This window comes from Gadus morhua, chromosome 19 (genome assembly GCF_902167405.1).
Source record: "Gadus morhua chromosome 19, gadMor3.0, whole genome shotgun sequence".
In the NCBI taxonomy this organism is placed as follows: Eukaryota; Metazoa; Chordata; class Actinopteri; order Gadiformes; family Gadidae; genus Gadus; species Gadus morhua.
The window spans coordinates 335,441-361,868 of record NC_044066.1 but is presented as its reverse complement, the minus strand read 5'-3'; the positions used below and the strand labels follow the sequence as shown (position 1 = coordinate 361,868).

The following is a 26,428-nucleotide window of genomic DNA, read 5'->3' as shown; positions in this document are numbered from 1 at the left end:
GTGCTATCCTGAAAACAGTCCCAGTCAGTGCACTCAAAACATGCTTGGAGAGAGGAGATACTGTCCTCCGACCACATTTTCACCGTTCTCTCCTTGTGTTCTAAGCGCATGAAGGACGGTTTATACACTGGCATGAGGTAAACACTGTTGTGATAAGAGGCCCCTAGGGCAGGCATGGGTATGGAACGGTAAGCTCCACCTATTGACCCATAGCAAAGGTCAATAGTGGTGTTTTTCTGTGTTGTGCTGCAAGTTACATATTGTTCATATGTTCTCAAAGTTCTACCCAAGTCACATTTATTAAAATCCCCCAGGATGAATTTGGGTGCGTCGGGGCAAATTTCGTCCAGTTTGTGTGTTGTGTCAGCGATCAGCTGGGCAGCAGCTGACGCGTTGGCTCGCGGGTGAATGTAGACAACCGTGTAGAATAGTTGTTGACACTCCCGAGGGAGATAGAACGGGCGGAGTGAGATCGAAAGCAGTTCTAAGTCAGCGGTACATATCCTCTCCCTGATTTTAACGGTGTTGCAGTACCTCTTGTTGACGTAGAAACACACTCCTCCTCCACGGCTTTTCCCAGTTGTCTCCGGTGACCTGTCTAGACGAATTGGGCTTCCAAACCCAGTTAGTGTCAAGTCCTCGTCCCGGTCTGAGTCGTTGAGCCATGTTTCCGTGAAAGCAAGTAGACACGATTCTCCAATTTCCCGTTCGAACTTTGCCCATGATTCCAGTTCGTCTATTTTGTTACGGATAGATTGTGCGTTTGAGAGCAGTATGGTAGGGAGCGGTGGTAACTTGCGGCGATCATCCAGCCGAAGCTTTTTGATTCTCCGTCGTAGGCCACCTCTCCTTCCCCTTTTCCGGTGCTCCTTGGCTCAGCTCTCTCGGGATATTATCTGGGATCGCGCCGGCTGTTGAGGTCCGTAGCGAGAGGAGAAACTCTCTGCTGAGAGCTTTTCCTGGAGCTCCGCGTCCACTTGCCTCGCAACAGGTAGATCCCGATAGTAGAGTCACCGTGATAATGATCACAAAGAATTCCAGGAGTGTTCCCGTAGTTAGCATGGCTGAGTCACTGACAGTTTTCACATTCACACACAAAATACAAAATAAACACTCCCCTAGAACAAGTTAAAAGCAAAGATAAAAATGACTACGAGACTGGGTAAACTGCTGGGTCGCACGCTGAGGAGCGCCCCCGGTTTGAGAGAGAGATATGTAGCCTGTCTCTACTAGCTACTGTATAGAGATATGTAGCCTGTCTCTACTAGCTACTGTATAGAGATATGTATCCTGTCTCTACTAGCCACTGCATGGAGATATGTATCCTGTCTCTACTAGCTACTGTATGGAGATATGTAGCCTGTCTCTACTAGTTACTGTATGGAGATATTTAGCCTGTCTCTACTAGCTACTGTATGGAGATATGTAGCCTGTCTCTACTAGCTACTGTATGGAGATATGTAGCCTGTCTCTACTAGCTACTGTATGGGGATATGTAGCCTGTCTCTATTATAGCTACTGAGTGCGTGGGGAGGAACCCAAGACCCCTGTCCATGAATAGTTGAAGTGAGGCCCTCATTTGGCCCTCTGATGGTGATGATGAAAATTCTTGGCCCTCTTATTCATGAAAGTTGCCCATCCCTGGTGTAAATGGATACTTCATTCATCCCGAGGGGACGTTTGGTAGTGGTAGTGGAGAGTATAACAAAATATCCCTTTAAAAAAAAAGTATAAGCTAATGAAGCTCCTTGTGTATACACCACCCAGATCTTTCTGCCTCTGCAGCTCCTCTCCTGCTCACATGGTGAGCAGGAGAGTCCTCTTCCCATGACTCCTCTTCCCATGACTCCGCCGTCCTGTTGGGCTGCCTGTCAGTTGTCACAGCCCCACATGAGAAACTGGATCCAGAGCCTTCGCCGGGCTGTCATCATAGGAGGTGTGCCTGCTCTGGTGAGAGTCAAGTTGCCAGGAAGACTTTATCCGCCCACAGCCCCCCCTGCGGGAATATTCTTGGGGCTTATGGACACAGTTTAGTTGGCAGTTCTTTGTTGGTTCTTATTCACCTAGCGGCCATCTTGTTTACAAACCCTCGCTGGGTGGTGGAATTGAAAAGGGAAATCCGCATTCAGAACCCCCAGCAAGCTATTGTTTAGAAACAAAATGGCCACTGTAGGCTGCTCACGGTTCTATAGAGTTCTTTAGAGTTATATTTCTAGGTTATCTTGGGTTTCTAAAGTGGTGTATAGGAGGGTTTCACATCTTGTTGCTCTTTCGCTATATATAAAGAGAATAATTGGTTATTCTAGAATTCTGGTTTAGAAGTACAACGACGGTGGGCTTCTTTTATTGACCTTCAGATCCAATGATTGAACCCCATCTATAGGAGTATATGACTCTGTATCTGGTTCCATAGGGTAGTCAGTGTAGTACTGTTTCTAGATGGCTCTCCTAGGCAAGGCAAGGCAAGGCAACTTTATTTATATCTATATATAAATAAAATAAAAATATATATATAGCACTTTTCAGACACAAGGCAGACTCAAAGTGCTTCACATATAAACATTGTCATACAATAAAATAAAATAATAGATAAGTAAAAGAAAACATATGCAAAGAAATTAGTAAAATAGAAAGTGCAATGTATTTAAGATCAGATCAACAGTCTCTCTGGTATCCGCGTCGGGACTCCAACCCGACCAAAAGGAACTTGGTACTTTCTCTGGGACTCCAACCCGGATTCTAGTAACCCTTATCCTTTCTCTCTGGTATCAGATCATGTATCTTTCTGGTAAAAATAGAAAGATACATGAATTGCGAGTCTAGTGCAGGCTGAGTTGTTTTTTTTCCAGCACCCCCTGCTGAGAATACGTTCCCTATGGCCATGGAGCGCTGTTAATTTCATAGTGGCTCTAAACCATTGGCTGAAATGGATATGCCTCCTCGCCCCGCCCAGCAGTACATCTCCGAACCCCGTTCAGGTCTATGCTGACGACGTCCTTCTCGCATCAAGAGAAGAGAACGTGATTACAAACATGCTGTCACACACTGACCGCTTTCTGCAATGGTCTGGGCTTGAGGTCAAGAACAGCAAGTGCGCAGTGCTCTATGAACGGCGCAGCGGTGGCAACAGATGGTACAGGGCCAAGCAAGACCACCCTCCCTCATTTTTAATAGCTGGCAGCGAGATTCGTGTCTACGAAAGACATGAAACTTACACCTACCTCGGTCATAAGTTCAATGTTGCAGGGGAATGGCAAGAACAGGTAGAAGACATCTACGACGAATATTCTGCTAGATTGGACTTGATAGATCAATGCCCCCTGCCGACCTGTATGAAACTTCAGGCAGTTCGGGACATAGCCCTCTCCAAATTCAAACACCTGTTTGCCAATGTGCACATTGCCAAAAAAACGTTGAAAGAACTGAACAATAAGACAGTGCAGCTGGTGAGGAAATGGATACATCCTAATACAACCACAACAAGGAGTATTATTTTCATGAAAAAATCTGAGGGGGGGCTTGGGGTCCCCAACATCGAATGGATTTATACAGCCACGAGGATAAGTCATCTATTGTGCATGCTGAATAACGACAGTCCGAGCAATGGCCCGGGGCTCACTGTTGCTGGACCTACGCAAACGCAAGATCCCCCTTGCCCCTCATGGAGAACCAAGTTTCCTGGGCTTCAGAAAGAAACCCAGCGGGAAGCTGGACACCAGGGCCAAAGGTTTTGGAGTGCGCTCAGATTGGCCTGATCTGAATGATTTGTGTAATAACAATAACATACAGCTAAATTGGATACAGACAAGCGGAGAACAGGTAAGCGTCAGCGAGGAGTTAATCATGGACTCAAATGTTAATGCTGAAGCGACTCTACATCATGACAATTCCAGCAAAAAGCTGGACAGCCGGACATACAGGTATGAAATCCTACAACACCTGCACTCACAACAGCGCGATTACTGGGTGAACCTGCGCCTACAGGGTAAACTTGCATGCCTATAGTGCGCGGACCCAGCAGTTTCACATTCGGCGCTCCATAATCCAGCTGTTAACGCAGGCATTCTAAAATTTGTAATCAAAGCAAGACTGCAAGCACTCCCGACACAATATAACCTTTCACTATGGTTTCCAAACCATCATGAACCATTCTGCCTATTGCATACCATTAAACAATTAGAATCAACAGCACACATATTCAAATTCAAATTCAAAAAAACTTTATTTGTCCCCAGGGGGCAATTGAGGGCACATAGCAGCAGCATTACAACGGACAGGGCCATGTCCAAACAAAAAACAAACAAAAACAAAAAACAAAAACACAGCATTGCTACCTGGCAGACAATGCACACAAGCACAGGTGTCTACAAATACACACGTTTATATAAATATGTATAAAATATGCAAAGTGCATGTTTATAAATGGAGAACTGACTCTTAAAAGTGTAAAATGTGTCAAATATGACATAAATATAAAGTGCAATCAGTTAATAAATACCATGCTGGTTATAATACATTTGAGATGAATTGAGGCGAGGTATTTATGTTGTAACAGTTAATGGGAGTGAGAGGGCAAAACAGAGTTCACGGCTTCACCAGTCCATGTGGGGAGGGCACAAGCCCGGGTGGGGGGTTTAGGAGGAGTTGAGGAGGTGAACAGCCTTGGGAACAAAGGTTGCTTTTCTCCTCTGTGTCCTACAGCCGAGGCAGCCGAGCCTTCTTACTCAATAAGAAGAACTCTAAGCAAATAGCCAAGTACTGTGTACTTGTACTCTGTGTCAGCAATCATCGGCAGTCTCCATGTATGGAGAAGGCGCTGTTATCTCTACCCATGATACAACTTGAACTATACATGTATCTCTACTGATTCACTTGGTTGTGGTTACCTGCAAAGTGTTTGTGTTGTTTTGGACATAAATAGGCTCTTTATTAATATTTGGATGCTATGGTGTTGTAGTATTGGTCATTCCAAATAAATTTATCAAATGTATATATATATATATATATATATATATATATGTGTGTATATATATATATATATATATATATGTGTGTGTGTGTGTGTGTGTGTGTGTGTGTGTGTGTGTGTGTGTGTGTGTGTGTGTGTGTGTGTGTGTGTATATATATATATATATATATATATATATATATATATATATATATATATATATATATATATATATCAGTGGAGGCTTCTCCATTGAGGAGAGGGAGGAAGATCCTCCCTAACATTGTTGAGAATAAAAAATTTAGATTGCCCCGACTATTGTAATGAATTAATGCCCTTAAATATGACTACTTTATTGCCTTTGAATATATAATGTTCGTTTCCCTGGGTAAAGGGACATTAGCACCCCCTATCGCCTATTGACAATTACTTCAGGGAGGAACGTCCTCCCTCCGCCGCCGTCCACTCCCATTCATTTTCCCGAAAGTACTGGCGGCCGGTGGATAACATGGGTTTCAATGGGAGAGAGGAGGAAAATCCTCCTCTGAGTGGGTGGGACCTTAAGGGGTCTGATTCGCGCAAAAATCTATCCGTCTGCGCTATGAACCAATAAGCAGGATCCCTGGATGTTGAGCAGCGTTGCCAGATTGGTCCGATTTCCCACCCAATTGGGCTACTTTTAACCATGTTAGGCTGGAAAAATTATCATTGGGCGGGAAATCTGCCCAATCTGGCAACGCTGTCGATAACAAACCCGGTCTGCATTGCCACGGTGCTCAGTCTGAGAGACGCAGAGTAAGTGAAATCTGCGATAGCGAGATCCTAAATGCACAATGACGTTAACAACGGAGGACATTGTTAACGTCTTATTACAAAAACCATTCCATTCATTCAGAAAGAGGTAGACCACTTCCCAAAATCAAGGTCATCAGAAGTAATGGCAACGTCAGTGTTGTGAGTGCTACATGGTTTGCTAGGTACGCATGACTTACTGGTAGCATTACAAGCAATTGTAACTGAAAATAAACATAGCTAAATAACTTCAGTCAGTGAGGGCAAAAATAGGCCCAATAATAGGCCCAGATTTTTTTATTTACTTTTACAAATCAATAGTAGGCCTGATTTGACTAATATGCTTTGCATCCTTTCCTTCTCAAATTACAGTGATGCCACTGGTGGCTTTGTATACATTTTGTTCACATAACTCCCTCCCTGCTATTTTGTAGTTCACCAAAACACCCTGAAACAACTTGAGTCTCACATTCTTATGCCACCATACACCAACAGTGCAAGCAGGCCAATGGCAACCAAGCGCGCAGTCCTTCCTCCCTCACTTTAAAAACCACCAGCCGCCACTGAAAAGGCACTGCTGGAGGTGTCCCAGAAGAGCAGAGTAGAGGGATGGAGTTGGGTGCTATGGGAAGAGGTCTCAGAAGCGACTTTGGAACAAAGTTGGGGCAGCCTCCTTTGGTTTCGGTACAGGGAAAATGTTGGGTGGAAAAACAGGTTGTGGCAGGGTGAGTGAGGAGGTTGGGACTTTGAACTTGATGTTAGGGTTGTGTCTTCTGTCCATGACCCTCTTGAGTAGATGTGCGACAAACTGGATGGTGTGTGGCGTGAAGATTGTTTTCAATATCCACTGTTTGGACTTCTTGCGGCACACCTGTTTGAACCGTGGTTCTCCTGTAATTGACAAGGAATATGATTACACAGAAAATCTGAATGAGGATTTGTCTAGTAGACCTCTCTCCCCAGGAATAGATTAAACCTTTCAGCGACGTATGCCTATTGAGTTAGCTGTGAACTTTCTAATTTTGGTTATTATACTATTCAAAGAGCACATGGTAACACTCCTGTCACTGTGGTGTCTTGTTTCCTTTTCACAATGTTTTCATTGTGCTCTAGGATAACTAAATAGATTTTTTAACCGTTTATCTTCCTTCAAACCATTTAAGAAATCGACACACTTGTATCTTTAATAATATCTAAACAGAATTTCGATATAATTTAAACTTTCTTCGGAATCACAGTTTTAGTTTCCAACCGGCTTAGTTTTCAGTTGGTGTCATTGATTTACTTTGAGCTGGAGCGTGATGACGTTCAGCAGTGTTGCCAGATTGGGCGGTTTTTCTCGCCAGATTGGGCTACTTTTCAGGCAGGACGTTCAGGCAGTGTTGCCAGACTGGGCGGGTTTTCCCCACTCTATTGAGCTACTTTTAACCACGCACCGGCTCACGCACCAGTTTGGAAACATTACTTCACAGGGAGGGAGAGATGTGGAATCCTCCATTAAAGAAAACCTTCATTCTTCATTTCTCTGTCTCTGTCTCTGTCTCTGTCTCTGTCTCTGTCTGTCTCTGTCTCTGTCTGTCTCTCTCTCTCTCTCTCTCTCTCTCTCTCTCTCTCTCTGTCTTTGTGTCTCTCTTTGTCTCATTCTCTCCCACACTTCTCTCTCGTTTAACTGCCTGTCAGACTCGCTAGTCCACATGCTGTGTTTTGCTCTTGTTCTTTCTCTCTCTTAATCCCTCTTGCTCACTTCTTCTCTGCCCCCCCTCCCCTCCCTCGAGCATCCCATCATCTGAAAACGGAGGGGCTGTCATGACAACTAAAGTGCCTTCTGAGTGCTTGTTGGGTAAACACACACACACGCATGCGCACACACACACGCACGCGTACGCGGCGTCCTGCAGGTAGTGAAATATTCATGGTTTGACTCAGCCTGAGCTCCCCCCAAGATGACGTGTTCTGTGAGCAGTTTGCAATCTGGGAGGAGTTCCACTCCTAAAACCAGGATCCAACCATAACCTCCTGATCAGTGATCACATGTAGTGGGAACATGTCAAACGGTTGTTTATTTGGGGGTTTATTCTGGTTTCACCTTGTCTTTGTAGTCACTTGTTTTTGTAATCATTGTACTACTATTTATTACCGTAGATTAGTACATACTCTTCCAAGTTAGTACACGGCCATCCAAAGAGAGGCCAGATACATATCATTCAGTGGAAGGGAGCGAGTCTGCAGAAATTGGGAAATGGAAAGTCCAACTGCTACACTATTCAGCCTTAATCTATTATATCTTACTACTGTATTATATAGCAGGCCTGTCGGACAAGTTACTCCTCCACACTTGGTCAAATGGCATGTGCCAAGCAGCCCGTAGCTCACACACACACACACACACACACACACACACACACACACACACACACACACACACACACACACACACACACACACACACACACACACACACACACACACACACGTACGCTGTGGGCGCCTGGTCTCCAGAGGTGGAAAGAGTACTAAAATATTTTACTCAAATACAAGTACTGTCACTCTGTTGAAATTGTACGAGTAAATTTACCGGTCAAAAAATCTACTCAAGTAAAAGTAAAAAGTAAATAATTTAAAATGTACTTTAAGTAAAAGTAAAAAGTTACTTTTTTACAATCATTGTTTTCTGCCTCTACTGTGATGTGCAAAAGCCCACCTGGGAAATCGAAAGCCCACCTGGCAAATTCCCATTGTCATTGTGACACAGCACACAGTGCTCAGTCACTGCACACAACAAAATTGCATTTATGCCTCACCCATGCAAGGGAGCAGCCCCAAATGGCAAAATGACTACTCACGGTAAAATCATTTCCAAAACACATTTCTTTTTATTTAAAAAAGTGCTACATAAACTACATAGTGCTACATTCAGCAAAAAGTGCTTGTGCACTGACTGTGGTTTCATTTCAGTTTCAACTCGCCAATAAACATTCCACAGAAACATCTTAACAGAATATCTTCATAGAAAAACCTAAAGAGACTCATCAAAAGTGCAGACATTTAAAAAAAAGAACAGGTTTCAAAACATTCCATAAATAAACAATGGAAATAGAAAACAAACAAATACTCTTGTTGGCTGTTGTGGCTGTCTGTGTGTGAGAGAGAGAGCGCGAGAGAGCTCTGTGTGTGTGTGTGTGTGTGTGTGAGAGAAAGAGAGCGAGAGAGAGGGAGCTCTATGTGTTTGTGTGTGTGTGAGAGAGAGAGAGAGGGAGCTGTGTGTGTGTGTGTGTGTGTGTGAGAGAGAGAGAGACGCTAGATGGACTATGAATTAATCTCTAAACTTCCTGTTCAGTTTGAGCAGGAGTTGGTTCTCAAAGTTCACTGCATTCATCCTAGCGCGCTTCGGGGTGAAAAGCAGGCCGGCACAGCTGAAAAGCCTTTCACAGGCAGCTGACGCAGGCAGACCTGTGTTGAGTTTGAGGGCGAGTTTCTTGATGTGTGGAAATGACTGGAGGAGATCCATCTTACTTGATGCACAGGCAAGATACCCATCCAGCTCCCCCGTGCCTTGTGATCTTCTGACCTTCATGGATGTGAAGAAGTCCTCCTCATCATCAGATGAAGTTTGCCCAACGACCTCTTCCACCTCTGCCATCCTGTCAAGGTGCTGCCTCACATAGGTCAGGCCTGTTGAGAGCCAAACACACAGCATATGCACATATTGAGTATTTCTGACATGTTTTGATTAATTAGACAAGAGGAGTTTATACAAATGCAGAAATCACAATACAATTTTTAGTAATTTATTTCCAGAATTCATGCATGCCTCTCGTCGCTGTTTCCACCCCCACCACCCATGCTTCTACCTGGATTCTTATGCCTGGGTGGATAACCCCACCCCAACAATCAGGAACAACTTTTCTGCTCTAGGAATCTGCACTCTGCACTAGGACAATTACTGTGCTGCACTTGGAGTTTTTCTCCAATATAGCCATACAGGATGATCACTTTTTGTATGCTCAGCCGCAAGTGTGTGTGTGAAGTGGAGCGGGGCCACACATACTTCACAAATAATGTAGAAACACAAGTAATTAGGGGGCATAATGTCAAAAGATTATGTCTGCATAATTACGGCGTAGTGTAAAAAAATGAGATTATACCTGCTTCAATGACATCGGCTCTGTCAGTCCAGTTGCTCTTGAACAGCTGTGAAATCACTGGAAGGAGCCACCCATGTGCGTGTTAGTCTCTGACTGCAAGATGTTCAACGCCTTTACCAAAGGTTTCATCACCTCGCGATACTCTGAGAAAAGTGATTTCTGCAGGACTCAACCTGTATGAAATCAGAGCAAATTAATACAATTTTAGTCTGGAAATGTACTCTTAATTAAAAAGCTAATTTATTTCAAATTAAATAATATCACATTACCGGTACATTTACCAGATGTTTATTATATCCAAAGTTACTTACAAAAGACATAATAGCCTACAATACCTATAGAAGTAGCATATAATGGCCCAGCATCAATGTGCTTAGTGCATCAAAATGTTTAGTACATATATGCATCAATGATTAAAATGTGCATTAAAAATGGTACTTTAAAAACTCACATTTTGAGTCTGAATTCTTCGCAGACATTTCGGATCGCCACCTCCCCCTTGTCATCTATGATCCGCAGCAGTCGCTCAATGGCCATGTAAGTGGAGTTCCACCGGGTTTGATTAGGTCTTATCAGCTGAAGCTGGCAGTGATCTTGAACAAATTCTGCGGCCACATATGACCGGCCCGTCTTGTTCCATAATCCCTGGCATTTCGCGAAGGATGACCGAGACAATCTTTTGTATGTGTCATTTGCTTCTGCCTTCGTTGCATCGGTTGTTGCCACGAGGTTCAGCAGATGGCACGCACACCTTTGGTGTGAGGGGAGTTGAAATTCCAGCCGAGTGTCCTTTTCCAAAATGCTGAATGCGTCTACCAGGTCATTGGTATCGGGTTCTTCACAATCTGGGTCGGACTCCTCTGGATCCTGGCTGTGTTCCCCAAAGACAGCGAAAGCTTTGATGAAATTGGACCCACTGTCGGTTATAGTCCTCACGACTTTTCCCCTGATTTTATATTGACAGTGGATATCATCGATTGCAGCTGCCAAGATGTCAAAAGTGTGGGAACCCTTCAACCGCTTGCACGCCAGTGCAGCAGACTGCCTCTCCAGGGTGTGCTCGTCTATCCAATGGACCGTCATTCCTAAGAAACTTTGTTGGTGCGCCGTCCAACAGTCAGTGGTGGTACCAACATAACGGACCTTGGCGAGATGTGACATCAAGTTTGTCTTCATGTGATTTGCTGCTTCCTGTATTCTGATGCGAAGAGTCGGTCTTGAAATCACATGGCTTTGGGGATTCAGCGTGGTTATAAGGTCCTTGAACGCTGGTTGCTCTACCACAGAAAGGGCATGATGCCCATCACAAATAAAGGCCATCACAAGCTTGTCAAGTTTTGACTGTGGCACACGTCTGCCGACACCAGCTGCCATCATCTCATCCAGTTTGACTTGCTTGGCTACCACTTCTTGAGGCTCCGAGTCCGATGTCCGTTTTCGTGTTGCCACGCAGTCAATGAAGGCCTTCATTTTTGACGGATGTCTCCTCTGAAAACACACAAATACACAAATATTTTCATTGGTATGTATATCATTACCTTCATTTAACATTTAGCATTTTAACTATTTATTATATGCAGACATGTTTTCTGAATCTGTACACACTATATATTTTGTGCATCTGAATGAACTTTTTGGTCACAAAACCTGCAACATGTCTCGCACTCGCTAATCATCAGTGTGCTGTGTTTAACGGATGTCAAATGGCAGAGTGGAGTAGCAAACTAGCGCGGGATCACCTCTGTCATAGTATGCTTCAGCTCAAATCTGTTGCCAAATGTAATAGGGAAATGTCCCCTCCTCCAATACAGCCTTGAAATATGACCCAATACACAGATTACCAGGCTTTATACCACGGTCAAAGCTGAGCGGACTATAATACCTCCCGCTACCTCCCGTTCTAAAGTCGTAGCTATGGTCCGTCCTAATTACTGGAGGACTGAACAACGTTTCCGTTGCATGAGAACCCAACGGGCGTGTAATGGTGGTTCCGGGTATTAGTCGGACCCTCAGGCGTAACCAGGGAAACAAATGTATGTTTTCTGGAAAACTTTATATTCAGATTGTAAAACGCATGAAAATATAAATTAATGGTCTTAATTTGGTCACCGTTGGTAAGTGACCGTGGTATAAGCGGGATAATGCCCTTCGAGGTGTCTATTATCAGGAATTAATGGACTTTGCGGAGGCAAAGTCCATTACTCCGCTTCGCGTCGGACGGTTCACGCCTCCACGTCGTCCATTAATTCCTGATAATGGACACCTCGTCGGGCATTATCCCTTACTTCTACACCGCCCTGACTTTACAAAGCATTATACAAGAAATATGAAAGTCAAATGTAGCGCCGAAATCTCGTAGCTTGCCTGATTGCACCAACAGTTCATGAACACATGAAAATGGTAAGCCCAATGTCACTGCGAGAAAGACGGTTGGTTTCAACACCGAAATCGTAGTTGGCATTGGCAATGGCAGTTGACCGTTTACATATCTGCGGCTGTCAATTGTAACATTGGGCTTATTTGTTTTGTTTAATATGCTTTCTGGCCTGATGGATGCATTTGGTAGGACGGATAACGGCAGGTTAGCAAGCTAACGTGCTTATACTATTATTAGCCAACTGAATAAGCACGTGGGCATAGTTCTAGCTAACTGCCGTCACAGTGCCAACAGGTTGCTACTTCAATATTGTATTACAGTATTAGCAGTACCATACACAGTTTTCGGGATATGGCTAGCATGTTGTCAGTTTAAACCTGGAAAGGCACGAGAAACATGACTTACCTCAACGTGCTTTCGGAGATTCGACGTCGAATTCTTGTAAGCTGATATGTTGGACTTCTTCGGCACACATAGTTTACATTGCATGATATAGCTTTCTCCACGTTTCTCCACGAAGCTGAACATGTTTTAAAGATAGGGCCAGGGGTGCACTAGGTTAGAGGATGAACGGCTCGTGTTGGTCTCCTCTGAAGTAGCAGGTGAATCTCCATCGTCTGCCTCCATGTCAGCCATCATCGTCTGAGTGAGGGACGGCGCGCCCCTGCGCGCCGGCAGCGCGCAGGGGCACAACGTTCAGTTTTTTACATCCCATAATTCATTACCAGAACACTTTTTTTTTGTTTCAGTGAGATTTTTTTTTACTCAGTAACGCTTGTGCTGTAAAATGTACCGAAGTACATTACTCCAAAGAAAATGTACTTAAGTAAAAGTAAAATTACACATTTTAAAAAGTAGTTAAAAAAGTACAAGTACACAAAAAAGCTACTCAATTACAGTAACGCGAGTAATGTAATTCGTTACTTTCCACCTCTGCTGGTCTCTGAGGCACAACAGTGGGATCACCAATCAGAACAGAACAGGCTGAAGCGGGGGTTGCGGTGAAATCAACTTAAAGAGCCCATGCCATTAAAATCACATTTTTCCTGTTGTTTGTTAAATAACATAGGTCTGAATAAGTTTGTGAGCTGTGGTAAGTTTGAAATCTATGCAGTGTGTCTGCTGAATGCAATAGGCAATGAAAGGAAAAAGGCAGAAGAAATGAGCCAATCTGGATAAGGTGACACTGTGACGTAGCGTTGTCAAACTATTATTCATGGCCCTGCCCACTTGGTTGGTTCGTAACCACCCACAAGAATTCTGAAGGAGTCGTGATTGAGCTAGTGCTAAATGCTAATACGTGTATGGTAGTTGCTTAGTTCGTAGTAACAGGCTAGTTACAGAATTTTGAATGCAATGGCAGAACAACATCGAAGTACATGAACTGCGACATGCTGCCTGCCGCCGGTTGCCGCGGCGCGAGGCACCACCGCCGCGAAGCACCACCGCCCGGCAGCGGGCAGCCGGGCGGTGGTGCCTTGCGCCGGCAGCAGGCAGCAGGCAGCGCGCGGTTCTGTCTACTACAGATTGATGTGGAAGTGGAAGAACCAGAGACGTCGGAGAACCCGACGAAGTCCTTTGTGATTCATTATATCGTCTGGACGTGCACACAGCTTTTGGCCGTGATAATATGTATTATTTGATATAGATATCTATGTATTATATGATATTATTTAGATATAGATCTCCAGGACTGTAACGCAAGTGTTGTACACTTCCTTGTTATTTGGATAACCGTTCTGCTGTTGGTGTGATGGCGCATAACACGTCGGACTCTCGTCTCTGGTATTTCTACAACGAGACTCGTAGTGGGGGTTATCTCAGCCATGGTTGAGAATGAATTGGGGGAAAGAAACATTGGCTTTGACTCCCTGAAGTAGGCATGAACCACAACATGGAGGAGAAAGGGATTGTTGACCGCGGTCGTCTCCCGCCGGAGCCTCGCTGCCGATGGACCACCGCTTCAGGAGGCAGTGATTAGCGCTGACCGCTGCCGAGGCGGCGGGAAGCAGGGCTCAAGCGGGATACATTCGCGGCCAACAATCCCCTTCTCCTCCATGTCGTGGTTCATGTACTTCAGGGAGTCAAAGCCAAAGTTCCTTTCCCCCAATTCATTCTCAACCATGGCTGAGATAACCCCCACTACGAGTCTCGTTGTAGAAATACCAGAGACGAGAGTCCGACGCGTTGTTTAGATCCTAATAACAACTCCAGCAGCGTTACAGTCCTGGGGCTCTACATCTAAATAATATCATATAATACATAGATATCTATATCAAATAATACATATTATCATGGCCAAAACCTGTGTGCAGACGATATAATGAATCGCAAAGGACTTCGTCGGGTTCTCCGACGTCTCTGGTTCTTCCACTTCCACATCAATCTGAAGAAGACGCGGTCGTTTGATCGTCTGGAGGCTCACACAGCTTTTGGCCGTGATAATATATATTATGATATAGATATCTATGTATAAAATGGGTTTCTAAGAGCCTTTGCGATACATCCACCGTAAACAGAGCGCATGGTACCGTGGCTAAAAGCTGCTCAGGGCCAGGTGATAATATATATTATAGATTATATGATATAGATATGTATAATATGGGTTTATAAGAGCCATTGCGATACATCCACCGTAAACAGAGCGCATGCAGGGCCAGGTGATAATATACATCATATATTATATTATATAGATATCTATGTATAATATGGGTTTCTACGAGCCATTGCGATACATCCACCGTCAACAGAGCGGCGAGCGCATGGTACTGTGGCTACAAGCTGCTCAGGGCCACACCCCCACCCCCCTCCTTGACCTGCCTTGACACGTCCACCGTAACCAGAGCGCATTGTACTGTGGCTACAAGCTGCTCAGGGCCACACCCCCACCCCCCTCCTTGACCTGCCTTGACACGCCCACCGAAACAGCGCGTTTGGGGGAAGCTCAATGTGCGACTGGTTTGGAGTGGCTGTAACTCTGCACCACGGCTGAATTTCGGGGACGTCTTTGAATACTGTGTTTGTAGCCAACTAATACCTATATTAAAGCATCCATAAATAGCATGGCATAGGATCTTTAAGTCATTTATTTATAAACAGGTGCAGGGGAAAAGGGAGGGGGCAAAAGGCAACTCAAATCTTCACCGGGTTGGCGGCTGTCGTCAGGGTGCCCTTCCTGGCTCTTCCTGGGGTGGGGCCAGAGAGAGAGAGAGAAAGATAGTCCAAGGTTAGTGGGGTCTATGGTCCCTGCCACTGACCTCTTCGCCCCTTTTCGACTTGGGGTTCCTCTTCGAGTCGTTGGGGTTCCTCTTCGAGTCGTTGGGGTTCCTCTTGATCTGCAGGCCTCCGGTCGGGATCCAGCACGACACAATACACACACACCGACACAACAGCTCTTCGGTCCACTTGAACGTAACTTCCTTGGTTAGTTTTGGAGTGATCAAGAGGGTTGGCCACAGGCCTCTTACCACGAGACTGGCCTAACGTGTCTCTGGTCTCCACACGCTCCTCCAGCCAGTCTGTCTTCAGCCTGTTCTGGTGGAGTTAAAAATGCCCTCTGATTGCAGGGCTAACTCAGCGCACCTGTGCAGGGTAAGCTGAGTAGTACCTCCCATCCAGAACCACACCCCTTGGCTGCCTTTGCCTGCCTTTGTGGCCACCACGTGGCCATGTGGGGCACTGCTCAGCGGCTGGGCCACCACAACGCGTGGACACAGATGTTGCAAGACAACGGCAATATCAAGATAACAGCCCCGCTGTTGACACACTCACCAAGCTGAGACGTTATGTCTGTAGACTACGCTTTATCCAGTGCTTAATTTGAGGGGGAGCAAGGGGGAGCGCGCTCTGGAAGCTCTGACGTGCGCTCCGCCAGCTGGATCTGGAGTGTGTGTGTGTGTGTGTGTGTGTGTGTGTGTGTGTGTGTGTGTGTGTGTGTGTGTGTGTGTGTGTGTGTGTGTGTGTGTGTGTGTGTGTGTGTGTGTGTGTGTGTGTGTGTGTGAGGGGCTAATACTGTGTGCATGTGTGTGTTTTGTTCAGATGTGCAGCAAGAGAGGTTGGACTTGGAGTGACACGAGTCGGTTGAGTGATGTGTGATAAATCTGCGAGGAGTTAGCGAAAGTGGCTGCGGAGAAGAGGGGCAAGAAGGCCAAAATGAACTTTATTATTATTATGGTTTTTGTGGTATTCTGGTATTGTCCTGGTTAATAATATGTATCTATTTGTTAACGTGGCCAAGTTGTCATGCCAGATTGTTGTTCTAACTAGGCCTACTATAATCTATGAGGTAGCCTATCTATTTGTTTTCATCTTTTGATGCGACGGAGATCCATTTTCAAGGACTTGGTGTATTTTGTTGTGTTGAGAATACAATGACTCAATGACGCACCTGCGAGTGCATGACATTATTCCTCAACTGTTAGTAAACAACGGTAAACTTTATAACGTGTGGCTGTGTGTCTCTCCAACCTAACATATGTTTACTATTTTTTCTGGGTACATCCCCATTCACGAGGCTTTAGTAGGCTAATTTCTTGCGATGTTGACTAAATAAGTGTGGGTTGTTCGAAAGCGCCCACCAGAGCCCCCGCCCATCCCCCCCCGCCGCTTTTTTTCTACTCGTCCTCAGCGCTCCGGGAGCTCCCACTTGACAAATTAAGCACTGGCTTTATCTATTTTAGAATAATACTCACCTCCTTCCGCATCCCGCAATGTCTTGCGACACTGATATCCCCCCCTCCCCCGTTCTGACTGTTTTAACGGCCCCGCCGTTGACAAACTCTCCCAGGTAAGACGTAAGAAATTGAGCTAAAAATTATTTCTCTCGTCGACAACGTAACGCGAGATAAATTTGATTTTATCATATAAAAAAATTCCAACATCGCGCCGACCGGAATATCAAAAAACAAGTCGCACGATCTTAAAGAGACAGCGTGTGGACCTTTTTGTCCAATGATTGAACCAATGATTGAACGATAGCTCAGTGAACAAAATGTGACAATGACTGGTCAAAAATGTAAGCCAATGTACAATCTGCGATCTTGCCCACACACAAGAGCGTGCTTTATTTCACTATAGTTAGGTATGTTGCTGCCTTAGCTGTTTTTACACTGAGTTTATTTCACTAAGGTGCTTCTTTAAATTTACAAAATATTCAGCTGTTTGTTATTACTCATCCACACTAGCGAAAGTCAATACCTTCTCTCTCACCATCGACAGCTCCTCAGTTTCCCCCTCCCCTCAGGTTAAGAGCTTGGGTGTCATCCTCGATAGCACACTTTCCTTCCATTCTCACATCAACACCATTACCCGCACTGCATATTTCCATCTCCGCAACATCAACAGACTCCGCCCCTCCCTCACCCCCCACACCACCGCCATCCTTGTTCACAGCCTCGTCACCTCCCGTCTGGACTACTGCAATTCTCTCCTCTTCGGCCTCCCCCACAAGTCCCTCCGCAAACTACAACTGGTCCAAAACTCTGCCGCCCGCATCATCACAAAGACCCCCTCATACCATCACATCACCCCTGTCCTCCAGCAGCTCCACTGGCTCCCCGTAACCCACCGCATTAACTACAAACTCCTTGTGTTTACATTCATGGCCATCCACAACCTCGCCCCTCCCTACCTCTCTGATCTCCTGCACATTAACATCCCCACCCGTTCCCTTCGATCCTCCTCCTCCATCCACCTCTCTGTGCCCCCTGCCCGCCGTAGCACTATGGGGGGCAGAGCCTTCAGTCGCTCTGCTCCCCAGCTCTGGAACTCTCTAACACCCGACCTCCGAAACTGTGACTCTCTCCCCATTTTCAAAGCACAACTAAAAACCCACCTGTTTCGGACTGCCTACTCTCTCTAACCTCCATGCTTCCTGCCATTCTGCCCTATGTATTTTAACTTATTATGTTGTTCTTTCTATGTCTATTTTATCACGTTTTTTGTATATTTCATTGTGTGTTTTATTGTGTGTGATGTACAGTGTCCTTGAGTGACCTGAAAGGCGCTTTTATAAATAAAATGCATTATTATTATTATTATTATTACTATTTTAAAACTAACCAATAGTAGTAGCCATGCATTTTTTAAATGTCAATGCACATTGAGCCCTGAATAACAGTTAAAGTTGAATAATTGATTTGCATGCATAGTATACCACACTTTCCACTGAACAATTACCCCTGTTACCCATAAATTGACTCATTTTGTAATGTAATGAAATGCTCACACACTAGCTGCTTTCATGCAAACCTGTAAATCCTGATATTCTTAGACTATCAGGATCAAAGACATTTATTATGCAGGGTTTGCAATCATATACGTTGGACTACACCTAGGATCTCCGAGGAACTCTAGTGTAGTGCTGGCTCGAGTCTTTCCTTGTCGTCACTCGTCTCTCCCCCTTGTCTGCTCCCTAGTGTCTTTTAGGCCCCGTTTACACGAAGGAAAAACGCAGATATTTCCACACGGTTTGGCCTCTCATTTACACGAAAACGCAGTTTTTATCACAGAAAACAATCATTTTTAAAAAATCCGGCCAAAGTGGAGATTTCTGAAAACGCCAGTTATGTGTTGTCGTGTCAACGGGGAGAAATTGGGTTTTAGGTTCTGAAGCGTCACATAATGCGCCAGGAAATGCTTAACGTCATATGAGCGCCCTATGTTTACAGTTTGTTTGTTACAGGAAGACGCTCGTGTTATTAGTTGCTGTTGATTCTGAGGATTCTGATTGGCTTGCATGGCTTTATCCTTCTCCCTACACTGCCGCCCATAGGTTTGAAATAGTTATAATTAGGGGTGGGTATTGCCAAAGAAGTCACGATTCGATTCGTATCACGATTCACATGCCACGATGCGATTTTATCACGATGCATCGCGATACTTGAATTATTGCGATGCATTGCGAATTTTCACTGAACACTGTTAAAAAAAAATTAAGCCATTACCAGTGGCTGACTGGCTGTGTATGATCTGGATAGTGTGTTCAATTGATAACTCAAAGCAACTCAATTCATACATAGCTGTATTTATTGAAACGACTATTACTGGATGCACTGACAAGAAGTGCTAAGGATCTATAAAACTTAAAATAACAAAATAAGGATAATCAGTGCCGTTTACATGGCCTCAGTGGTCCTTTAAACCAATGAAATGAAAACATTCAAACATTTCCCCTTTTGGAAGTAGCTGCCATTATAACAACAATATAATTTCATAAACATAAGAGGACAAACTGATGCCACAAAAAGTGAATAGGCTTTATAAAACTATATAATATATATATATTTTTTTTTTAATTATTCATTTTTTTTAATTAATAATCGATTCTTGGCGTCAACAATCGATGCAGTAGATCGTGAAAATTAGAATCGCGATGCATCGTCATGACGATTATTTGGCACACCCCGAGTTATAATGGCGCTCGACGGCGTATTTTTGCATTTTGATGTAAACGAAAACGTTTTTTTGAGGGAGGGAAATATTCGTTTCTATAAATACCCTGCTACGTATAAACGTGGCCTCAAAGTTTCTTCCTGGCTGTCCAGCCAGGTGTCTCCCATCTCGCTGATTGGGGTTCGGCAGGTGCTCTCCATCGCCGGCTGGTGGGTGACGGTAGTAATGGCCATCCAGGATCAAACCTCGGGTCCGTCCGGGCTGAGGTTTAAGGGGCGGGACGTCACAGTGTATATATAAAAAATATATATTATTATTATTGACAACAGTTAATTGAACATTATAGGGGCCCATCCTTCCACTCCCTGTTTTCTCAGGTAAACACAGAAATCAACTATATTTGTCCCAGTGTTTGTTGAATGTGAAATGAAGCAAAAAAATACGCTCTCTTTCTCCGGTAACACAGTCGTTCGTGAAGCCTTTCTTCTTCGTCGTTTCTTGTATTTGTCTCTAGCTCATGCTCCAATCTTTCATCGATTGATGCTTCGGATTTTTTGGATGCAACGGAATATATGATGCATCATTTTAGCAACATTTAAGATTGTCGCTGTGATGGCCCATTGTCTAGGCGCAGGCATGAATAGATAGGCACGAGAATTTCTGAAAAATGGGGATTTCATTCAGATTCCCGCATAAAGTCGCGATGAGTTTTGCCCAATCTGCCTCTATTTTGTCTGTGGTCAAACCAAAAGAAAGCGGCGGCACTTATCCCGCTTCTTGCGAACTTAAGGCCAATTTAAGGCCAACGTTTGCCGCAGTTTAGAAACATTCCAAGCCAATGTAGTCTTTTCCACTGGCTACGGTTGTGGCATGGCACAGAACCGTCCCCAAACCGGCACTTCGTTTACGATACTTGCCTCTTCTATTTTTGAAGGCTGCCGATTTGCAGCCGTGTCTCAGAACACTTCTACAGCCAATCAGTTTGGATTTGCTCATGAATATTCATGAGCTCACATCGGCCGCTATGCAATTCACTAACAGGGTAATATTATACAGTCTATCTATGGTATCAGTAGCGAATCAGTTGCACCTTGCTAATAGTTGAATACTACAACAATTACGATGTAGGATTTGCTACAGACTCACAGACAGCATTACTTATTTTAATCTAAAAGCCTACCTGATTTGAAAATAGTAACTCCCTATGTTTTGATTTCACCGAAGGCTTAATTAAAATGTTTTTCTAAATGTTGGTCATCAACGAGGTTCTAAAGTAGTAACTTCAGGTACATCTGTCAAAATAAATGTTTTTTTCTTCCGACGTGTTTTCGATCTTTCGCGCCGAACTGCCAGGGATATTCTCCGCCGCCGGAGGAGCTGCTCCGCCAGCGGCAGCGGGAGTCTGCATACGGCAACAATCCCTTTCTCCTCAATGTCGCAGTTCAATCTGGACTGGATCAGTTCAATCTGGACTGGATCAGTCAAAGCCAAAGTTCCTTTCCCCCAATTCATTCTCAACCATGGCCAAGATAATCCCCACTACGAGACTTGTTGTGGAAGTACCAGATAGTCTGAGAACCCTGTCACAGTCTTTAAGATTCATAATATCAGAGAACATCCCTGTCAGTTCGGCGCGAAAGATCGTAAAAAAAAAACATTTATTTTGACAGATGTGGCCGAAGTTACTACTTTACAACCTCGTTGATGACCAACATTTTGAAAAACATGTACTTTCAATTCAGCCTTGGGTGAAATTGAAACGTAGTGTGCATAGAAGTGGAAAAACACTGTGTCCTATCCTTTGACGTCGCTGACCATATCTCAGCAAGAACGTGACCAGACTGCTTCTAGTGTGGATTGCAGTACGGAACACAGCCACTTCGCTGCCGTACAGCTTCTGAGACGGATCTGGTGAAAATTGGCCTTTAGACCCTACGTCATATACCGTCCCTTGCAAGCCCCGCCCCCTAAACCCTGCATTGATTCTACTGATGTCAAAATTCTACTGGTAACAAACGTCTTAAACGCTCGTAGCTAACGAGGAATCCAGGGGTACTCGTAGGATCCTAGGAACATCGTTAGCCTCAGTGGCATCACCAGCGGACATTCCATGTATTGGATGTGTTTTATTAAAACACATCCAATACCAAGGAATCCCCAGCTGGCGCAATTTTGCAACCAAAAACAGTGGTTACTATAGTTATATCACTCATAGACTAATGTTAAATTCAAACAGCATGGATTAAGACATGTTAGAAGTCAACAACAACATAATTTATTGCAGCAATTTTAAATTCCAAAAATACATGCGCAGCTGAAATGTACCGATCAAACACCGCGTCACATGAGGCATATAATAAAATCAAATGATTCCATTGCGCTTGTGTGGGAGGTCGCTTTGGAGCTGCACTTGCTGTCTCTCTCTGATTTTAATTCAACCATCGTGGTGTAAATGTCCTAATATTGGTCAGACATAGGCTACTGTAGACATGAATACTGCTGGGTGTTGGAGAATTTCTGCAGGCGTTTTTTGTTGCGATTGTTTGCATTAAGCAATGTGAGTGCCTCAGTGAGGCTGTGATGAAGTTCACTATTTATTGGGTTGTGTCTACACAGTAATGAACGTCCCTGACCATAGTTGTGCCAAGCTGCGACCGAACCGGCTTCGCAGTGTAAAAAGACCTAGGCTATAGCCTGCATCATCCTGCCCAACAATATTGGCAGGATCTAGACCAAGCTCTCCTAATCGGTTCAGCAATAGCCGTGTGCCAATGCCTAGCCTCTGCATTTGAATGATAATGAATGAATGGAACGTTGCATTTTTAATGTCTACAAATATTCTAGACTAGAGAGTGCGCGCCAATCAATGAAACCGGAATAAGATAAAGTCGGCTCTCATTGCTGCGCAAAGCATGTTTCAGAAATCAGCCCATTAAGATAAATGTAGTTGTCACACAAGCTATTTTTCATTTTTGTAATATGGAATTATTTCAGGGGGGAAAATGCCATGAACAAATGTACGCATAGGTTATTCAGGATTAGGATTGATATCGGCCTAGGCCTAATCAATTGTGTTTTAATATCTTTAGCATTCTTATTATTGCAGTCTATTCTTTTCGTATAGGCTACTCTGCTGTTGGCCTTGATGGGGAGATATTTTAACGCTTTTTTAACCCCATTTTCCTGCGACATTCCTGCGTCTCCCCCTCCTACATAGCCCGTTTCAGCATCGTGTCAGTAGACAGTAACAATCCTACGAACGTTGTGAGTGCAGTGAACGCTCGTTCATGTTAAGAGTTTTGAGAATTGCTCCAAAGAAATTTACGATGGATCGCAAGATCCATCGTGAGAATGATCGTACGAGCGTGGATCCATCGTTATCGGGAAACGGGGCCCTGGTCTAAGTGCACTAGCGGATAGCGCAGTTGGTGTTGCTATTTTGATGTACCATGGCAGGTTGGAACTGGAAAAAAAAAACGTTTTTTTTTTCCATAGGGGCTGCATGAATGAACACTGTAGTAGGCTATGCCATGCGTTAAAATAATAATAATAACAATGATAAACTCGAGCAAAGTAGGCTATATCCCAGCCTTCCAAAACTAAATGTTGTTTTAGGGTAGGCATAAGGGTGGTCTCAGGTGAGGGGCCAGACTAAGAATGGTTCAAAAACTCCAATGAATAACGGAAAAAGAGGAGATGTGACCCGGCCCGGAGGAAGCCCGGGGCCCCCGTCTGGAGTCAGGCCCAGACGGAGGGCTCGATGGCGAGCGCCTGGTGGCCGGGTTTGCCACGGAGCCCGGTCGGGCACAGCCCGAACAAACTACGTGGCACCCCCCCTCTCTTCATCCCATGGGCCCACCACCTGTGGGAAGACCCGTTGGGGTCGGGTGCACAGCCACATGGGTGGCAGCGAAGGTCAGGGGTCTCGACGGACCAGACCCGGGCAGCAGAAGCTGGCTCTGGGGACGTGGAACGTCACCTCGCTGTGGGGAAAGGAACCGGAGCTTGTGAGGGAGGTGGAGCGCTATCAGTTAGATCTGGTGGGGCTTACCTCCACGCACAGTCTCAGCTCTGGTACTGTCGTTTGTTATTGGACTTCTGTGCTAGTCATGGATTATCCATAACAAACACCATGTTCGAACATAAGGGTGCTCGTAAGTGTACCTGGTACCAGAGTACCCTAGGCCGAAGATCGATGATCGATTTCGTGATCGTGTCATCTGATCTGAGGCCGCATGTTTTGGACACTCGGGTAAAGAGAGGGGCGGAACTGTCAACCGACCACCATCTGGTTGTGAGTTGGATCAGGGAATGGGGGAAATTTCCGGATAGACCTGGTAAGCCCAAACGAGTAGTGCGGGTGAACTGGGAACGTCTGGAGGAGGCCCCCGTCCTAGGTATCTTCAACTCACACCTCCGGCGGAGCTTTTCTGGCATTCCTGTGGAGGTTGGGGGCATTGAGCCGGAGTGGGCGGTGTTCAGAGCCTCCATTGCTGAAGCTGCGGTGGCTAGCTGTGGCCTCAGGGTCTTAGGCTCCTCAAGGGGCGGTAACCCTCGGACACCGTGGTGGACACCGGTGGTCAGGGTAGCCGTCCGATTGAAGAAGGAGGCCTTCCGGGATATGATATCCTGGAGGACTCCTGACTCGGTTGCAGGGTACCGACAGGCTCGAAGGGCTGCAGCGGCTGCCGTGTCGGAGGCTAAGCAGCGGGTGTGGGAGAAGTTTGGAGAGGCCATGGAGAAGGACTTTCGGTTGGCACCAAAGTGTTTCTGGAAGACTATCCGGCACCTCAGGAGGGGGAAACGGGGAACCATCCAAGCTGTGTACAGTAAGGATGGGACTCTGTTAACCTCAACTGAGGAGGTCGTCGGACGTTGGAAGGAACACTTTGAGGAACTCCTGAATCCGAATAACACGCCCTCTATGTTGGAGGCAGAGCTCGAGGTTGATGGTGTTTCGTCGTCAATTTCCCTGGTGGAGGTCACTGAGGTAGTCAAACATCTCCGCAGTGGCAAAGCCCCAGGGATTGATGAGATCCAGCCAGAAATGCTAAAGGCTCTGGGTGTTGAGGGGCTGTCATGGTTGACACGCCTATTCAACATTGCGTGGGAGTCGGGTACAGTGCCAAAGGAGTGGCAAACCGGGGTGGTGGTTCCCCTGTTCAAAAAGGGGGACCAAAGAGTGTGTGCCAATTACCGGGGTATCACACTTCTCAGCCTCCATGGTAAAGTCTACTCCAAGGTGCTGGAAAGGAGGGTTCGGCCGATCGTCGAACCTCAGATTGAAGAGGAACAATGCGGTTTTCGCCCCGGACGTGGAACTACGGACCAGCTCTTCACTCTCGCAAGGATCCTGTAGGGGGCCTGGGAGTATGCCCATCCGGTCTACATGTGTTTTGTGGATCTGGAGAAGGCGTATGACCGGGTCCCCCGGGAGAAACTGTGGGAGGTGCTGCGGAGTATGGGGTAAGGGGGTCTATCCTCAGGGCCATCCAATCTTTGTACTCCCAAAGCGAGAGCTGTGTTCGCGTCCTCGGCAGCCAGTCAGTTTCGTTCTCAGTGGGTGCTGGTCTCCGCCAGGGCTGCGCCTTGTCACCAATCCTGTTTGTGATATACATGGACAGGATATCGAGGCGTAGTCGTGGTGGGGAGGGGTTGCAGTTCGGTGGTCTGAGGATCTCGTCACTGCTTTTTGCAGATGATGTGGTCCTCATTGGATCATCGGCCTGTGACCTTCAGCACTCACTGGATCGGCTGGCGGCCGAGTGTGAAGCGGCTGGGATGAGGATCAGCACTGCTAAATCTGAGGCCATGACTCTTAGCAGGAAACCGGTGGATTGCTTACTCCGGGTAGGAAATGAGTCCTTAGCCCAAGTGAAGGAGTTCAAGTACCTCGGGGTCTTGTTCGCGAGTGAGGGTACTATGGAGCGTGAGATTGGCCGGAGAATCGGAGCAGCGGGGGCGGTATTGCGTTCGCTTTACCGCACCGTTGTAACGAAAAGAGAGCTGAGCCGCAAGGCAAAGCTCTCGATCTACCGGTCGATCTTCGTTCCTATCCTCACCTATGGTCATGAGGGCTGGGTGATGACCGAAAGGACGAGATCGCGGGTACAAGCCGCCGAGATGAGTTTTCTCAGAAGGGTGGCTGGCGTCTCCCTTAGGGATAGGGTGAGAAGCTCAGCCATCCGTGAGGAACTCGGATTAGAGCCGCTGCTCCTTTACTTAGAAAGGATTCAGCTGAGGTGGTTCGGGCATCAGGATGCCCACTGGGCGCCTTCCTTGGGAGGTGTTTCAGGCAAGTCCAGTGGGGAGGAGACCTCGGGGAAGACCCAGGACTAGGTGGAGAGATTATATCTCAACACTGGCCTGGGAATGCCTCGGGATCCCCCCGTCAGAGCTGGTCAATGTGGCCCGGGAAAGGGAAGTCTGGGGCCCCCTTCTTGAGCTGCTGCCCCCGCGACCCGACCCCGGATAAGCGGATGACGATGAGGATGAGGATGAGAGTTGGCATAAATGATAACGTTGGTTAAATTATTTGGGAAAGAACGGCTGATACAGCGTTAATAAATTGCATCTGCAAACACCGTACAGCAAACACATATTTTCTTGACACAGACATCGTGTACAAGCCCATAACTTGTAGGATTGATGAGTATTTGATCATGAGAAAAAATTGTTTTACCGTGAGTGAGTGTTAAAAATAATGAATGAATGCAGCCGCACGTGTGTGCATCCTTCTGTTTAAACACACGCAAACTAAACACGTAAAGCATA

General features: G+C 45.6%; 2 protein-coding genes across 3 annotated transcripts in view; one reads left to right on the top strand and one right to left on the bottom strand.

The window, feature by feature from the left end:
- Positions 1 to 26,428, top strand: part of epha5 (EPH receptor A5) — a 108,242-nt gene that overhangs the window by 17,762 nt on the left and 64,052 nt on the right. The gene's annotated exons all lie outside the window — the stretch shown is intronic.
- On the bottom strand, positions 8,632 to 13,292 carry LOC115532043 (uncharacterized). The gene is made up of 4 exons (XM_030341502.1): positions 12,668 to 13,292; positions 10,337 to 11,373; positions 9,886 to 10,058; positions 8,632 to 9,412 (listed from the first exon to the last, which is right to left on the bottom strand). Exons 1-3 carry the CDS (start codon positions 12,788 to 12,790, stop codon positions 9,968 to 9,970), a joined length of 1,251 nt encoding a protein of 416 aa, XP_030197362.1. The 5' UTR covers positions 12,791 to 13,292; the 3' UTR covers positions 8,632 to 9,412; positions 9,886 to 9,967.

What these genes read in the sequence shown, in the direction of transcription:
- LOC115532043 (XM_030341502.1), bottom strand. Translation starts at nt 12,790, where the DNA reads ATGTTCAGCTTCGTGGAGAAACGTGGAGAAAGCTATATCATGCAATGT. An exon ending in ATCTCCGAAAGCACGTTGAG is followed by an intron (nt 11,374 to 12,667) that starts GTAAGTCATGTT and finishes GTGTGTTTTCAG; the next exon opens with AGGAGACATCCGTCAAAAAT. An exon ending in GAAGAATTCAGACTCAAAAT is followed by an intron (nt 10,059 to 10,336) that starts GTGAGTTTTTAA and finishes GATTTCATACAG; the next exon opens with GTTGAGTCCTGCAGAAATCA.